The sequence below is a fragment of the Acinonyx jubatus genome, chromosome E2 (genome assembly GCF_027475565.1).
Source record: "Acinonyx jubatus isolate Ajub_Pintada_27869175 chromosome E2, VMU_Ajub_asm_v1.0, whole genome shotgun sequence".
Taxonomy (NCBI): domain Eukaryota; kingdom Metazoa; phylum Chordata; class Mammalia; order Carnivora; family Felidae; genus Acinonyx; species Acinonyx jubatus.
Window position 1 is genome coordinate 18,377,583 of NC_069396.1, and position 17,748 is coordinate 18,395,330.

Below are 17,748 nucleotides of genomic sequence, written 5' to 3' on the forward strand. Positions count from 1 at the left end.
GGGATCCCTCCTGGACAGGTATGGGGGCATCATGGGATCCTGGCATAGAGCCAGCACCATCACTCAGCTCTTGGCACCCAACAGCCACCAGCAGAGAGGCAAGGAGCAAGGGCTTAGAGATACCTCACAGCAAAGAATTCTAAATCAATTTGTGTTTCCTTGTGCTGTCAGCTATTGAGACAGACATGGGAAAGCCATCCACTTACTCCGGGAGCAGGAGGCAGCAAGAGAAGAGTGATGAACTGATGGCCCGTCACAGCCCCCATCCACACTGGAGGTGGGAATGTGAGGCAGTTAAAGACAGCCAGCAGAATCCAAGCACAAGCCTGGAAACATGCTACCTGCCTCTTTGCATTTCATCTGCTGCCTGCACACAACGTCCAGTCTCCAGCTCTCCCACACCCCTGGAGAAGTCCTCTCCATGGTTCTGGGCCAAGGTCCTATCCCTACTCAGCTGGCTGCTATCTATCAGGGCATATGAATGATCAGCCCCCTCACAGGCGCATGATCAGCCCCCTCACAGGCGCCGATGCCCTTCATCTACAGAGCAACAGGACATGGCACATTCCCGTACCACCTTTTATCTTCAACATCCCAGGGTTGAATGACAAGCGTTAAGGTCATTTAAAGAAGTAGGGCTCTCAGAACTACAAGATGGTCCAACTCACGCCCCTGAGCGCCTGCCCCTTGGTGCCACGTGGATGGGTAGTCAGACTGCAGCCCAGAGGCCATCCCTGAAAAGCCGCCTCCCTCCAACAAAATCCCCCACGGAGTAGCACGCTGGGTCTGCAAGTGGCCTTCCTCTCCCACCAAGATTCTGTCCCTTTCCTGGCAGCACTCTCTCTCTGAACAAGGCACTGTAAGAACCTCTGCCCCAGCCCAGCTGTTCGTGGGGCAGTCACTTGGGCTTGCCCACAGCTCAAAGACTGCCCAAGCAGAGGGCAACAATTAAAGGCTGCCAAATGAGGCAGACAGCAAAGCTGCTGACGGTACCACTTTGCCATCAATCCCACAAGAGCCTCTTCGTCTGTCCTTACTCTAGGAATAGAACTCTTGAGAAAAGCAGTAACATTAGGCCGGCAACATCACATCTCACATCAAGTCAATCATAGAATCTCCAAGTCAGTGGGACCGTAACAGTCCTCTGTATGGGTCTTAACAGACGATGACTCACCTTCTGTGTCACTCCTTTAGAAATAACTGCTCCAGTCCTTCTGGAATCTCTCATGACAAGAAGCTCCCTCTTTCGAGGTGGCTCTTTGTGTCTTCAGACTGCTCACACACTCAACACAGGCCTTCTTCACATCTGGCCAACATGTGTCTCCCATCACTTCCCACATGACCCTGGCTTGGCCCTCTCCACTCTGGCACCTCTGGTCCCCAGAGAAAATGCAGATTTCTCTTCTCAAAATTATCTGTCATAGCTGTCTCCTTCCCAGCATTCCCTCCTCTTCCAAGATTCCTGCAGCTGCTTCTAAGCAAGTCTGGTCACAGACTACTAGACACATCTCCAGCAGGCTCTTCACTTTTTACTGGAGTCCAGCCCCCAGAAGAGGGGGCTGCCCCGTCTGCCTGCCAGCCACTTTTGGGTCCTTTCCCAGGGAATCACCGACCACCAGTGCTTCCCTCAGGAGAAGCCAGGAGAAAAGTACCGGGAACATAAGTATTGATACACATGCTGTCTTCAAGGACCTTACAGGCCTAAGAGATATCCACAGACAACAGCCCAAGAAAGTGCTGAAACAAAGACTCCAGCAACATGCTGAGACATGTATGTCAAAGAACATAGACTGTGGGGATGGAAAAGCCAAGAACTCTGACACCAAGATGGCCTGGTTTCAAATCCCAGGCCTTCCACCCTCTAGCTGTGAGGCCATGGACAAGTTACTTAACCTCGCTAGCTTCAATTTCCTCATCTGTAAAATGGGGCATTACACCCACCTGGCAGCACTGTTGTGATTAAACATGTTGGATACAGAACCCCTAGCCCTGTGTCTGGTACTCAGTAGGCACTACACAGCACCATTCTTGATGGAAGCAATCTTTGAATTGAACCTTTTAGAGCTGGTCAAGTTTCTACGGCCAACAGTGGGAGCAAAGTGAAAAGCCTGAGCTTAGTACGTGGAGTGAGTGGAGCAAACATCTTGGGCCTATGGTGTGTAGGAAATGGGGCAGAGAGTGGGGCCAGGGCTATGGCCTGAGTATCTAGAGTGTCAGCGTTGTGGGGTAGGAGCCAGACACTTGGTGTATTTCCCTCCACCACTGGGCCCCACCCAGGGATGTCAAGGCAGAAGCCTACATACTCTTTGGACCATAGGGCAGTCAGGTGTCTCTCAATCTGCCCCTGTAAGATGATGCTCCTACAGAGCTGCAGGAGGATTCTCTCATCTCACTATGGTTCACACCATAGTGGAGCTCATTTTCTGGAATCGCTGATCTGCCCCAATTACCCCAGGACACCAGGTTCCCCCATCCCCAACGGGGATTACTCCAACAGCCCCCAGTCAGCCTTTCTCCTGCGGGTCTCTCACAATACTTTCTGCTGCATTCCCCCTTTACTACCAAGAACACAGAGGACTCCCTCACACCTAATGCTTCCAATCCCCAAGTAGCCTCTGCAATTATGGAGCTCCCAACAGCAAACGGCAGGCCTGGCCCAGCCTCATCAACCTGTACTCCATTACCTCCAAACAATCTCGTATTTATTCTGAGCACAGTCAGCAATGTCCCTTTCTCTGAGCCTCCTCCTTCTCAAAGCTCACCTCCTGTAGAAAGTCCACAGAAACCACTGAGCCTGACAGGGGGCTGCAAAGACATAGGCTTCAGGAAATAAGCACATTGGGTAGGCACATACAACACCACTACTAGAAGGCGGGGGGCAGGAAAAATGCCCCTAGAAAGGCACTACCATGCAGCTTACTGTCAGGTGAGGAATGCACATCTCCAAACCTTGCTGAGCTCAAAGTGGGTGGTCCTTCATTTGCAGAAGCAGATAGATTAAAACACCCCCTTAACATGACATGGTCTCAGATAGGTTTTCTCACAGGGCCTTGCTCACTTAGATGGCCTTCAGAAGGGCAAATGACCATCACACAAAAGACAGATGACTGGACTGAGGGTGGGAGCAGGGCCCAGCCCAAAGAAAGGGGACCAGTCCAGCCACCTGATCTGAGCCACACAGCTCACGTTCCAGACTGCCCAAGCCCTGTGTTGGCATGTGCCTGCCAACAAGGATTTGTTCTGTGGCCATTTCCTACTCCTAGTCCTTTCTCCCCAGGCAATCTCAATCTTCATGGGGATGGAGAACATGACTTCATGTCTCTATGCATCTTCCCCAGGTGCACTTATGGGTAAGGCAATGGCCAGCGGAACAGAGAGATGCTTGGTCCCCACCTCAGAGCACCTGATCTAATGATGAGACCTCCCCACCCAGGAAATACCCCAGACAAATCCCACCCAAACCACAACTCTCTGTAGATGGTGGTAGAACCAGTTTTTGGAGTCAGATGGCATCTGTCTACTGTAATAGACAGGTGCCATCAGGGTTGGCCATGAATTTGACTCTGGAACTGGGAACTCATGCTTTCAGCTTCAACTGAGGGGTTGGGAGGCAGAGGTTGGACAGTGCCCCATTCCCCTTGCCACACACACACTGGAGCCCCAGACTGTGATTCCAACAGAGCAGGAAGCAGGCTCAGGACCCAGTCCTGTGGCTACAGAAGGAGCAGGAAGCCTGAGTCTATTCCTCACTATATTCATTTGTCATTCTCCCAGACACGGATAATCAATAGCCAGTTAGCAAGACTGCAAGCTCCAATTAGATAAACTGCTTGATCAATAACTGCCAGAATTAGGAACTCTTGGGCAAACCTACAGGCTTTTGAAAGAGTCAACACCTTTGTCAACATCTCTTGGGAAACCTCCCTCTCTGCTATAGCTAAGTCCACTACTCCCTCTGCCAGGAAGAACCCTAACAGCCTGGCATCACACAGAGCTCCTAGTGCACAGCAGCTAGGTCAGGCCTTGGCACAACACTGTCTCTGGCAGGTGGATGCTGGGTCTTCTGGCCAGTGATGAAACCTGGCCCAGAGGGTGAGCAATGAGGTGTCCTCTGCAACCACACCATCACAGCCTGCGCTTCCCAGCCAGTCAGGGTTTGTTTTGTTGAATCCATTTGGTGCAAAGAAGATGTGAGAAACTTTAAGAGAGAGCTAGAGAAAGCCCCAGTTTCTTCTTCACCTGTGGCCAGCACAGAGCTGGTCTAAAGATGAAGGCTACTAGGGGCGTCTGGGTGGCTCAGTTGTTTAAGCATCCAATTCTTGGTTTCGGCTCAGGTCATGGTCTTGTGGTTCATGAGTTCGAGCCCTGCATCAGGCTTTGCACTGACAGTGTGGAGCCTGCTTGGGATTCTCTCTCTCCCTCTTTCTGCCCCTCCCCCACTCACTCTCTCTGTCTATAAATAAATAAATAAATAAATACTTTAAAAATAGATGTATATTTTAAAGATAAAGGTTTCCCTCCCTTCCTCATACAACTCTGACACGTGACCTGGAAATCCCCCTAGGGAATGCCAGCCCCCAACCTCACAGGAAGTCCTTGACTGACCCCACGACCACATCTGGAAGCTGATAGGGAATTGATGGAGCACAGGACATTAAGCACTGAAGACAAAGTGGCAAGAGGCTTTGGGGTAACTTCTGCAGGAAATGCTGCTCTGGGCCAGTTGGCTGGGGCCAGAGAGGACCCAGTCCAAAGTCCTTGGAAGGAAAGCTAGGTTTCAGGAGGAAGCTGGTCCCAGAGCTCCTTCCCCTCCACATGGGTAGTTCAGGAGGCATGGACAGCAGTCAGCAGGCCCAAGCCTGAGAGGAAAACCATGGGGAGCACTCTGCAGGGAAACTTGGGGAGGGGCCCTCACTGCCTTGGCAGAATCCTGTTCTCCTACAAAGCTTAATTCACCTCCTATTTAAGCCATCACATATTCTTTTATTCACAACCTTCCCAAGCCCACCATTATGCTTGTAGCACCTGGTGGTGCCTATGGTCAGCATCCTGCCTAAGAACCAACCAACTCTTTCTTTTTGTGCACCTTCCTTCAGCTCCCACCAGTACTGAAACCTAAAAGATTTTTTCAGATATCAGGGAAATCCGTGGATCCAAAGACACAAACTCCTGGTTGAATCTGGCCTGCAGGTTAGTATTTGTTGGCACAGAAGATAGTACGTAAACATGTGAATGGATTCCAACATTTTACAATCAAATTTTCTGGCTTCTCTTTAGAAAACTGGAATGTCTGGGTGCACAGAATCCTCTGGGCTGTGTGGCAAAACTGGGAAAAGATGAGCAGCAGCGGCTCCTGTAGACAGGGCGTGGTCACGCTAGCTTGTCCCAGGTTCCTGTGGAGCAGATGTTGTGGCTGCCCTGTCCCACGTGCTCCAGCCCGCACCTACGGTGCTGCTCCTGTGCATGTGGACAGCTCCCAGTGCCAATGCCTGCATCTCCCTGCTTCTTTGCCTGAAGATTTTCTCCAGCACTAGCTGGCATTCAGGACAGCCCAGAAGTGCCAGGGACTTAATGCCCCACCCCCTGATAAATTCTCGACTCATACAGGAGTCAGTGTATTAACACCCACCCACCTTCTTGTCCCTCAGTGGTACAATTCTGAGGCATGTCCCATGTGATTATTCACAGGGCTCCCAGTGGGAGTTCCAGTGGCCCCCAGGAAGTCTACTTCTTCATATGCCCTTTAGTGGCTTCTTCCCTTTCTGCCTTACCTTCCCCACCCTTCATCTGTGCTTACTGGAATCATATCCCAATTAAATGATCTGCTCCCAAGTCTCAGAGCTCACTTTTGGGGAAACCCAAACTGAGACATCCTACTATTCTCTACCTGCCTGGCCCCATGAACATGGTCCTCAGAGCACATCCTTCTGATCAAGAGCTGCAAGATATCCCCCCACCCAGGGGCCTCCCAACATCCCTGAGACAGGGCAGACTCACCTCCCCCGAGTAACTGTACTTGCCCCTGAGGATTTGCCGGTACAGCCTGGTGCGGTTGTCATCCTCAAAGGGCATGGTGCCACTGAGCAGGATGTAGGCAATGACACCCAGTGCCCACATGTCAACTGAATTGGTGTAGGGCTTGCGGACCAGGACCTCGGGAGCAATGTACTCGGGTGTGCCACAAGTGGTCTTCATCAGGCAGTCATCACCCTTCTTGCGGGCACTGGCCAGGCCGAAGTCAGTGATGATGATCTTGGAGTCAGTGCCTGGGTGGTAGTAAAGCAGATTCTCGGGCTTGAGGTCTCGGTGTGTGATGCCCAGCGCATGCAGATATCGGACACCGTCCAGCACCATCTGCAGCACCCGTGTGGCATCACGCTCAGTGAAAGAACCCTTGGCGATGATGCGATCAAAGAGCTCTCCACCAGTGGCCAGCTCCATCACCATGTACACACGCTCCTGCGTCTCAAACACCTCCACCAGCTGGATGATGTTGGCATGACGCACCCGGCGCAGCACACGCAGCTCTGACTCACATACCTCTCGCCCTTCCCGGTACTTGGTCTCAATCATCTTGATGGCATACGGCTGCCGGGTTGCACGGTGCTCCACGCGTACTACCCGGCTGAAGCTGCCTCGGCCAATCAGGGCTTTGATGTCGTACTTGGCTGTCACACGTGGGTCAAACTTAGCCCTATACTTAGCCACCCTGGCCCTGCGTGGTGGTTCTGAGGGAGGCTCTGTGTGGCCGACAGTGGGGGCACCAGGGCAGGGGTTTGCACACTGACTGGCTGCTGGGAACCCAGCTTTGAGAGCACCAACACTGTCCACCTCTGTGATGAAGTGCTTGTACACATCACTCTTAGTGCCACTGAAGGGCTCCACCTTCTTGACGAGATCCAGCTGGACATCCTTTGGCGGCTCAGGAAGGACCTTGCTTGTCCCACAGCCCATCACGGACACGGGGGCATCCTCTCCAACGAGGCCGGCAGGACCTGCTCTGCAGGCAGTGCCCCGTCTACACCTACGCAGACAGAAGAAAGGGCAAGTCAACATAGCCAGAGATAGCTCTGAAAGGATAGCAGCCACCCTCCTCACCTATTCTCCCTTGCCCCTCAATAAATGTAGGCTGAAGACCTGACTCTAATATGGTTCCCTGGAAGGGAGGATGGTGTTGGCCCCTGAGTGCTCAGTGAAGGGTCCAGATGAAAGGTTGGGTCTGAGCTCCATGGTCTTGACTTATATCTCCCTGGATCTGATTCTCATGCTGCTTTCCAACACCAAATGAAGGGCAGGAACATGCATGGGGCTCAGCTGTCACTGCCCCCACCCTCCTCCCTACTCTGTCTGGGCCCCTTATCCTAGTTGAAATTCTGTTTTTTTAAATGTTAAAATCATTCCTCTTATTACTCTGACTCATCTTTCCTGAAACGGGGGTGTGGAATGTTGGAAGCCGACTCTCCAACACTATCACCCAGCAGGGCTCAGAAAGCAGCTTCTCCAAGGTGTCCCTCATGGATATCTTTCCTCATCCTCTAGCCTCCTGCAGGGGTTGATTCCTTCCTACAACTGCTGCCACCACTACCATCACTACCCTGGTTCTCTGCCCTAACCTTACTCTTTTCTAGATGGTTCTCATTACTTTGCTAATGCACCATCTTCACCTGGCAGTTTAACATCTTGTTCCAGGGTCTTTCACTTCCCCAGTTCACCATACAATGCCACACAACCCAAGGCTGGCTGAAATCAAACCCTGTGAACTTAGGACTATAAACCTTAGCACGCTGCCACCAGGTAGCCACCAAACTATCTTGGGCTTCATTTAAGAGACAAAGGAGACCATGAACTCAGAAACGACACTAAGAGTTTCATCTAGATGTGACTCAGGCTGTGGATCAGAGTACTCTGCTTCCTTGGGATGAGGATCCAAGAGCTTCTCCATTTGCTTCCCAGACAGAGATGTTGCAACCATTAACACCCTGTGGCTGGTAGGGCCTGGATAAGGTAAAGTGTTGAAGTAATGCTTTCCAGAAGTCACTTCTACCCTGGCCATCCTTCTCTATCTTGAGGGCCCCATGGGTGAAAGAAGAGGGATGAGAATTTCCTATTGATGATGCCATACAGAATTAGGAGTAAAATTATCAAATCAGAACAAACATTTATTAAACATTGTAAAGGAAAAAAACAGCTATTCCCCCTTCCTATGTAAGGAAATAAACAGTTCTTCCCTACTGTGTATTTTTCTTCACTCTGTGTGTCTCCTCTACCTTCACAGAGAACACTTCATTTTGACACCTCTGATCACATGTGTGGAGTCCCCACCCCAAGCAATTCTTGTAACACCAGCCAGATGTCCTACAATTTAACTCAATTCTGACACTGCCTACCCAAAGGTAGCGTCAGATCCCACAGGTTAAGGGCTCAGGCTCCCTAAGACTGCCCTCGCCCTTACACACACTTCAGGTACCAGTTACAAGTCTAGGTTATCACCTGTGTTTCTGACCAACCGATCACAGACAGGGGTCCCAACAACCTCCTCCTTGGGTTCAATCAATTTACTAGAGAGATTCACAGAACTCCCAGAAACTTACTTACATTTACAGTTCATTAAAGGATATGATAAAGGATACAAGTAAACATCCCGATGGAGGAGATGCACAGGGCAAGGCACGTGGGAAGGGGCATGGAGCTTCCACGCCCCCTCTGGGTGCACCACTCTCCCAGCACATCTACGTGTTCACTCAGAAGCTCCCCGAACACCCTACTATTGGGATTTTATGGAGGCTTCATCATGTGGGCACAATCAATCATTAACTCCAATTTCAACTCTTCTTCCTTCTCAAGAGAATAGGAGGCAGGGCTGAAAATTCCAAGCTTCTTATCATGGCATGAGTCTTTCTGGTGACTAGCTCCCATCTAGGAGTCACCTGGGGGCCCACTCAAAGTCACCTCATTAGAATAAAAAACACTCCTATCACCCAAGAAATTTCAAGGGTTTCAGGAACCTGTATCAGGAACTAGAGTCAAAGACCAAATATTAGAATAACTGATGCTCTTTATGCTCTTATCAGTTAAGAAATTACAAGGGTTTCAGAAGCCATGTGCCAGGAACTGAGGGCAGACACCCATATATATTTTTGTTTACCTCAGAAACATCTACTAGGTGCTAGGGATTCAGGAATGAGTAAGACATGGTCCTGTGTAGATTATATTTTAACACACACAGACACAAAAGCAAAACCTGGTCACTAAGGTCACAGTGCAAATGAAGAAAACATCATAAAAACAGATCATTTCAATATAGCATGTTAAGTGTTAAGCTTGAGAAACAACAGTAGACATAAGGAGAGACACAGGAGTTAAGGAAAGCTTCCTGGAGGAGGTGACCCCACAGTGAATTTCGAGTAAGGATGAGTCAGGTGAGGAAACGTGGGAATGGTGTTTCAGGCAGAGAGCACAATATACTCAAAGATTCAGAGCCCCAGAATAATACCCTGTGTCCAGGAATGGGCAGTTTGGTGGTATGAAGACAGGACTGGGGGTGGGGTGGCTTCAAGTTCTTGAAGCAGCAGGAACCAGGTTGTGGAGAGCAGCACAAGTTAGGTTGAGGAACCAAGACCTTCCAGGGAGGTGACTGGAACTACCAAAGAGTTTACAAAGAGAGGCAATCAATCTGTGTTTAGAAAGAAGTGAACTGGAGGAGGGTCAAAGTAGATTAAAAGGGCCAGGGAGGAGGGTGGTGGCCCAGATAGCAGGGTGGAACAGAGGGGTGTCAGCAGAAGAATGGACAAGGACTAAAAGCTAGATATAAAGAGTGAAAGGAAGGAGAGAGGGTGACATGCTAGTCCTTTGCTTGGGCTCCTGGGCAAAACAGTCAGCAGCATACCAGGAGGGACAGGTTTGGGAAACGGTGGGAAAAGATCAGTGTTGGGTGTGTTGCAGGGCACGTGCAACATCCATATGACATTCACTGTGGATCACTGGAAGTAGAATCTGACATTTGAAAAGAATCAGCGTCAGAGATTCCATGGCTAACCACGGGTGGTGCTTTGAGCTAAGGGGCGACGCCTAACCCACCCCCACCCTCACCCCCGGGAGAAGCCAGCAGGCCATCCCATCAAAGGCAGCGGAGGGAGACACAGGCAGGTTTTGCTGTGGCAACTTGGGCATCACAGAGAACCCATAGAGGCCACCAGATTCCAGTGAGTCAAGGGCCTGCTTCTAAGGTGGTGATACTGCCTAATGTGGCTAATTCTTTCAAGGAACAAGCTCATCACTGAAACATACCCAAGAGCTCGATTATCAATCGATCCATCAGATAAAAAGGAAGAATCTGGAGACCACAGATTAAGGGCTCAGATTTTAATCAACATGTGGATATGACTGTCAGTCGAATGAGGTATATCTTTCCTCACACGAGGGAAGATTCCTCCATCAACTCATCCACATTTGCTGCAATTCTCACCCAAATGTCGAGGAGATCCCACACAGTAGCTTAGGAAATCATGTTTAAACAAAGGCATTTAGAAACAAGCTTCTTTTTCACAGAGGCTAAAGATTAGAACCGTGGACAGGAATTCTGCAGATTCATCTCTTCTTTCAGGGAAAACACAATACTCTCAACGTAGTCAAGGGCTGCAGCTCAGGAAGAGGATAGTTCTTGGGCCAGGTTTCCTGAGGCACAATACAGGGCCCTGATCCCCAAGACCACTGGTAAGCAACATCTATCACCATTCAGAGAGAAGACAAATGGCACAGGTGACCCAGCACGGCCACTCAGATGTCTTTTCCCTGGTGAGGCAGAATCCTAGATTCGCAAAATAAATAATTGTTTCCAGGCATATGCACTGGGTCTTTTTGTTTAAATGTGCACATCTAGTCTGGTCTTGCTGAGAAAAACTAAGGTTTACAAAAGAAAAGGCCTGATTTCTCACTTTAAACAAATAAAGTATGGGCAGGGATCTCAAGTCAGCACTAAGACAGCCAAGGAGTATCCCTCTCTGACCTTCCTTCTTCCTTTCTGGGACACAGTTTCTCCCACATCTATTTCAATTAGAAACTCTTCAAAGATAAGCTGATGCTGGTACTCCACCTTCCCAACTACAGATGAAGAGTAGAGGACAGAGGCTGCTAGCTCAGGGGAGGGCAACAGCCGACAGCCCCCAGGTGATCACAGCTGCTCCACACTCTAATCACATCTGTAAAAGTCTCATTCGGCAGAGGTCAGGTGAAAAGGCAAACGGGGACAGGGAAGGCATCTGACAAAACTTCTGGGAATAAGGGCAGAGTGTTTTCCTGCCCCCAGCTCTCCTGTGTAGCCCCCAGCACAGTGACCAGGGTGTGAGACAAGACTCAGGAGGTCACACCTCGCCAGCTATCACAAGTCACTATTCCCTTTCGCGACACCAATCCTAACACATCTTTCAGAAAGAACTGAACTCTCTAAAGTCGGCCTCCATACCCTCAACTCCCAACCTCCTGCCAAGCACTCCTCAAAGAGTGCCAGCATGTTGGATAGAGTGTGGTAGTGGGCATGAGCATTCAGCACTACTGTCCTAATACTCCACAGAAACGAAAGGCCGAGAAAAACATAAACTTGTCCACAGCCACTTAAGATAGTGACTGCCAAGGAAGGACCTAAATCTCCTGGTTCTCCATCCAGAGCTCCTTCCATCACAAGGGAGACTCCACAAGTGCCTGGATCTCAGCAGAGGTCGCCAGGTCAAGGCCTCTACCCTTCCTTATACCACTCTGCTAATGAATTAACAAACCTTTACTGAGGACCTTTTCTGAAGGATCTGTATTATGAAACCTCCATTCCAAGTACACTCTGGGTCACACTGCTCACTGCTGTACTCTAGATTGCCTTAGAACACTAGAACTGTCAGCCCCCTTGAAGGAAGAGGCCACTTCTTGGGTTTCTAGAACTCTCTGGCACCCAGCAAAGTCCTGAGCTCAGAGCAGTGATCCGTGTTTGCTAACAATGACTGAAAGGTGGACTGGCTCTTGGATTTCTACCTGCTGCAAGGCACCAATTTCAGAACCTCAAAAATTTTCAAGTGTCAGGAAGAGACCAGACTGGTGGTTAAAACAGAGCTGTGCTCTTTCAGTGCCTGTGTAAATGTACTCAGTGACAAAGGAAGCTGGAGCTCTCAGGTCTGTTTGAGTCTTACAGATTGTTAATTGAACTCCAAATCAAATTTGTCCACAAGCTGCCAGACCCATGGGAGAGAGGGGGCGGGACCTATAATGGATCTTGAAACAATTTCCTGGCCATGGAAGCCAACTGTGTGGCTCTATCCAAGGCAGGGGCCCATAGGCACCCAGCCCTCTCCAGTAACACCCCCTAAGATTGTTCTCCACAGAAAAGCTTCATAACCTTTCACCTGTAAAAGGTTATGCTCTATGTTTTGAAAGACTATCTATCAAAATGAAGTAGACAGTAATCGCCCAGTAATCCCAGAAATAAGGAACTACTAAACAATACTTCTAACCATCATGGGGCAACAGAGATACCAGGCAAAAGAGCTTGTCACTTTAGATGAAAACTCCTAAACAAGGACCTCTGCAACCTTAGGGAGAGTATGTGATTCTGCTTTTTCAAACTGGGAAACTGACACTGCATCTAGCAATTCCACTTTCAGAAATAATGCTATAAAACCACTTTCATGAGTATGCAAAGGTGTATTTGTACAAGGAAGTTCATGGCAAAGTTCTTTATAATAATAATGGACATTACCCAAATATCCATCAGTAAGAGAATAATTAAATAAAGATCCATTCATTCAATGGAATACTCTGAAGCTGTTGAAATGAATGAGGTAAATCCATATATACTGACAAAGAAAGAGACCAGTCAATTTTATTGAATGGCTTCGTGCCAGGATCCATATCCGTGATATAGTAAGTCGTTTAAAATAGCATCTGAAGTATACATCCAATGAGGGGGTTAAAAAAAGATACAGACATATATGTAGAAAAAATATCCTAGAAAGGTAAAAGAGAAACTTGATGGTGATTGCTTCTAGGGTGAAGGGAACAGAAGGAAGGAAGGAAGGAAGGAAGGAGTGGAGGAAGGAAGGAAGGAAGGAAGGAAGGAAGGAAGGAAGGAAGGAAGGAAGGAAGGAAGGGAGGGAGGGAGATAGGAAGGAAGGAAGGGAGAAAGGGAGGGAGGGAGAAAGGGAGGGAAGGAGGAAGGCAAGCAGGCTTTGACTTCTCACTTTACATATTTCTGTGATTTCTGCAATGCTATTTTTTTTTTTTTTAAGTAAGCTCTACACCCAATGTGGGGCTTGAACTCATGACCCTGAAATCAAGAGTCCTACGCTCTACTGACTGAGCCAGCCAGGTGCCCCAGCTATTTTTTAAAATCATCACTACATATTACGTTTTTAAAGTTAACAAAAATATATACTGTAGAAATGTACAGACTATTATACAAATTTTGTAAAGTGCCAGAGGAATATACACCAAATTATTACAGTGTTTGTCTAAAGACACTGTGCATTATTCACTCCTATGTTTTAACTTTTTTTTTTTTTTAAGTAGGCTCCATGCCCAACATGGGGCTTGAACTCCAGACCCTGACATCCCAGAGTAGCATGCACTATAGACTGGGCCAGCCAGGCGGCCCAGTTTTAACTTTTAACATTATTTCATAATAAAAATTGTTATGACTTCCTTTTTTGTTTGTTTTAAAACAGCTCCATGCCCAGCCCACACAAGGTTTGAACTCACAACCCTGAGATCAAGACCTGAGCTAAGATCAAGAGTCAGACGCTTAACCAACTGAGCCACCCAGGCACCCTGATTTCTTTTTAGAATATAGTAACTCAGGACACCACTTCCCAAGGACTCCAGTTAGCACTGCTTCACATGGTAATAATTGGTGGGCAGAGACTCCTGCCTTAGGGCTGAGAGGAGAAAGTTCAAAAGTTTGCTGTGTCCTCATTTAATCATGACCCCAGCTCCATCTAACACATCCCACCACTGGCCATCCCACCATCAGAAATACAGACTCTGGCAACGTACCTGGAGTTCTCCTTCCAAAATCCCAAAGTTCAACCCACAAATATTTACTGAACTCCTGCTGTGGGCCAGGAACCCTGCCAGGGGCTGTGACAGGCAAAAAGAAGGTTGCCATAAACTCTACTCTCAAGGAACTTACAGTACAGATGGTCCCACATCAAGAGTCTCTCTTATGATGCCCTTTGAGGCCACTTCAAGACTGGTAGCCTGGAAAGGGACCCTCTGAGATAATTTTCCTCCGCAAAATGAAAACACGACATTTTTTTACTTTAGCATCATATCAGACACCATGACAATAGAAGGCTGTCCCAAGAATTAGCTCAGTGATGACCTAGCCAATACAAATCCGCTTAGTATTCACTGAGTAAGATTCTTGGAAGGAAAGGGATTTCAAATAAATAAATCTCCTTCTAGCTCTCAACAAGCAGAATTACTTCCATTCTTCCAGGGCTGTACTTCTCAAAATTTTCTCTATGCACCCTGGTATTGAGGGGGACAGCTGTTCTCAGCTATCTGGAAACTCAAGGGTCAGTACTTTGGCATACCTACAGCTCATTCATATCACACAGTCGGGAAGCTCTGAAAAGGGCAAAATTGCCCACATAACATGTGAACACTTGTAAAGTAAAACAGAAGGCCAAACCAAAGTCTCACTCATTTAACTATGAACTTGTGACTGACAGAGATCCCCAGTATCTATTTCAGATTCCAGAGACAGTAGGATCTTCAGGGGTATCCCATTCCAAGTGAGGTGCAACTCTAGCTCGGTGTCAGGGGCAAACAGGTTTCCTGACAGTTGTACTTTCTCTAGCTCATCTATACAACCTAAGAAGTTCAGGAATTGCAATTAAACGGGGAGAAAGCACTTATACAACAAACCTACCCTCTAATGAGTCAGCATTCCAAATTTCTTCCAGGGGAAAGACCAACTGCAACTGCCCTGAGGAGAAGCACAGTTTTGTCATAGCTTTCCTTGATAAGCAGAAATTACCTTGAGGAAATTACATAAGGCAGCTTCCTACATGAGACTCCATTTGAAGAGCCAACAGGCTTCCTGAGATCTCCTTTTGATAAGGGACACACTCTGGGAGAACAGCCATTAATGATAACAATGTCTTCCATTTCCTGAGTTCCAACTGTGTTAAGTATCTTATATGCACTCCCACTCTTCTATGTAACTACACACAGTAGCCATGATTACTGCTATTTTGGGATGAGCAAAGTGGGACTTCAAGGACCTCAAGATCTCACAAACACCAAGAAATGAATCCAAGTCTTTCTGATTCCAAAGCTCAAACTACTACCACAAACTACTCAAGAGAATCATACTGCCTCCCCAAAGTATGGGCAATGAGACTCTAACAGGAGTCCATATGGCACAGCTAAGCCCTTCCCAATGGACAAAGAAGACCCAACAGTTTCCTAGTGCAATGACAAAGATGTTCAACTAGGGAGCAAAGTCACCTGAAGTGTTTTTTTTTTTTTCCAAAATACAGTTTCCTACCAGATTCCAGATATTCTAAATCAAAATATCAGAGAGTGAGACTCTTGAATTTGTATCTTGAAAATTTACCCCATGAGATTTTAGACCATCAAAGTTGACAAGGCTGCACCACCTACCACATGCATACATGTGCATGTGCAAACAAGAGATACACATTTGCTGTGCTCATTTCTGATCGCGGCCCCTAATAGGAGCTCAGTAATATAGCTGAATCTGGTTCTAAAACCAACAACCCATCCCAGTCCATTCAGCTCCTACTTTATAGCAGGCACAGAGCCAGCCAGACACTCAGATGCAGACAGGAGACTCACTCCCACCATCACGCGACACAACATGATATACTCAACAGTAGTCACATGAATAAAATGACCGAGGAGCCAATGGTTACTTGTAAAGCAAGAGAGGCTTTTCCAAGGAAAGGTAATCTAAGATGGATTTTAAAGGATAGATGTAAATTTTCCATTCTGGTGGTTAGGGGTGGGGTAAAGAAGAGTATTTCAATATGTATTACAAGTACAAAAATGAAAAAGTATAAAAGTATTAAAACACTGAGCTCAGAAGGTAGAAGTGCCCAGGTATTGACTTCCGGGTCATGCCTCTACCAGATTATGAAGAACCCTGAATGCCTTACTAGTGAAGCTTGGACCTCATCCTATAGGCACCAGGGATCCAGTTTCATGCAGTGAAGGACTTATTCAAATTTTCAGGTGGAAATTATCGCTTCAGCAGCTTCGTGGAGGGAGAGTGGGCGTGGGGAGCTGAGTGTCCCCTTATAAACTGAAGGATGATGGCTTGCGGAGCAGGCAACCCGGCTAGGCTCAGGCCTGCTTTTTCCCAGGCTGAACACGGAAGCGACCAGCTGCCCCGACAGCTCCTAGCGTTCAGTCGAAAAGGCGAGGTGTGAAGTAGGTGCCGGACACGCAAACGCAGTGAGGACAACCTGCTTAGTTCACCGTGACCGACGCCGGCTGGTTGAACAGCGGGCAGGGCAGCTGACCACGTCCACCAGGCCCACACAGCCCCAGACATCGGGGCCACCCAGCACAGGAGCACGTTTTGAGACCAGTCCAGCCTCGTACACCGGGGATCCCAAGCAGCCACCTGGCCTGTTCCCCAGTCCCGCAGGCCCCTGCACACTGGGCTCCTGCGGGGCTCCCTGGGCAGGGATAGGCCCAGTGCGCCAGGAAGCGACCGTGGCCGCAGGTCGTCAGTCCCTCCCGCCCGTCGGGCCGTCGCCCTGCGCCGTGCCGCCTCACCTCGCACGGGCGGCAAGGTCTTCGGCGTCTCGGCGGCTGTGCTGACCCTCTCCGGACCGCGGACAGGGTCGCCGCCGCCGCCATCCTCAGGCGTCAGCGTCGTGACATCATCACAGCGCGCGCTTTACGCCAAAACAAACCCAGGCCGCCCCTGGGGCGGGGAGGGGCGGACACTCGGGAGAGCCCGGCTACGCGTTTAGCGCCTCTCCCAGCGTGGCCTGCCAATCAACTCCTTCGGGGCCGGAACTTACTCTCTACTGGCCGGGTGAATCAAGTTAACCCTTAAAGTAGCTCGACCTTAGGCACCGAGAGGAACCGCGGAAGGTAGAGACAGAAGTGTCAAAATTTCTTGTTAGGGCAGAGGGTGCTCTGTAGTGCGAGGGTGGGGACATAGTGCGTTTCAACAGAGGTTTCTGAGGTGCCTCTGGAACTCTGCTAAGGATCGTTTTAAAGTTCATTAACAAATCAAAAATTTGTAACTGCAATTGAAGTAATTTAGGCATTCAGAAGTGTTAATTTGGCTGTCATCACGGTGGAGTTGCAAATGGTTGAGGATTGGTGAAGGTTAAGTCAATCTTGCGCTAGCTTCGGAGTAATGAGTTTTAAAATTTTTGTTATTGTTATTGAATTTAAGTGTATCCTGAGACTTTGCAAATCAAGTAGATTAAAAAAAAAATGCTACCATTAAGACTTCTCTATAAGGGGCGCCTGGGTGGCTCAGTCGGTTAAGTGTCCAACTCAGGTCATGATCTCCTAGTCCGTAAGTTCGAGCCCCACGTGGAGCTCTGTTCTAACAGCTCAGAGCCTGGAGCCTGCTTCGGATTCGGTGTCTCCCTCTCTCTCTGCACCTCCTCCGCTCGCATTCTGTCTGTCTGTCTCTCTCTCTTAAAAAGTAAACATTAAAAAAATTTTTTAAAGACCTCTATAAGATCAGAATTATCTCACTACTTTACAATAAAC

The 17,748-nt window shown here is 48.5% G+C and overlaps 1 protein-coding gene across 3 annotated transcripts in view; it reads right to left on the reverse strand.

Moving 5' to 3' along the window:
• Window positions 1-16,946, reverse strand: part of PSKH1 (protein serine kinase H1) — a 40,043-nt gene extending 23,097 nt beyond the window's left edge. For 2 of the 3 annotated variants that reach the window (XM_027076034.2, XM_027076035.2), the window contains exons 1-2: window positions 16,789-16,946; window positions 5,998-7,024 (exon numbers count right to left, since the gene is read on the reverse strand). In XM_027076034.2, the coding sequence (XP_026931835.1) occupies window positions 5,998-6,954 (957 nt within the window). In that variant the 5' untranslated portion in view covers window positions 6,955-7,024; window positions 16,789-16,946. Of the gene's footprint in view, window positions 1-5,997; window positions 7,025-14,911; window positions 16,093-16,788 lie in introns of those variants that run through there. The other variant, XM_053211051.1, reaches the window with a different exon arrangement.
• Window positions 16,947-17,748: the final 802 nt, after the last annotated feature.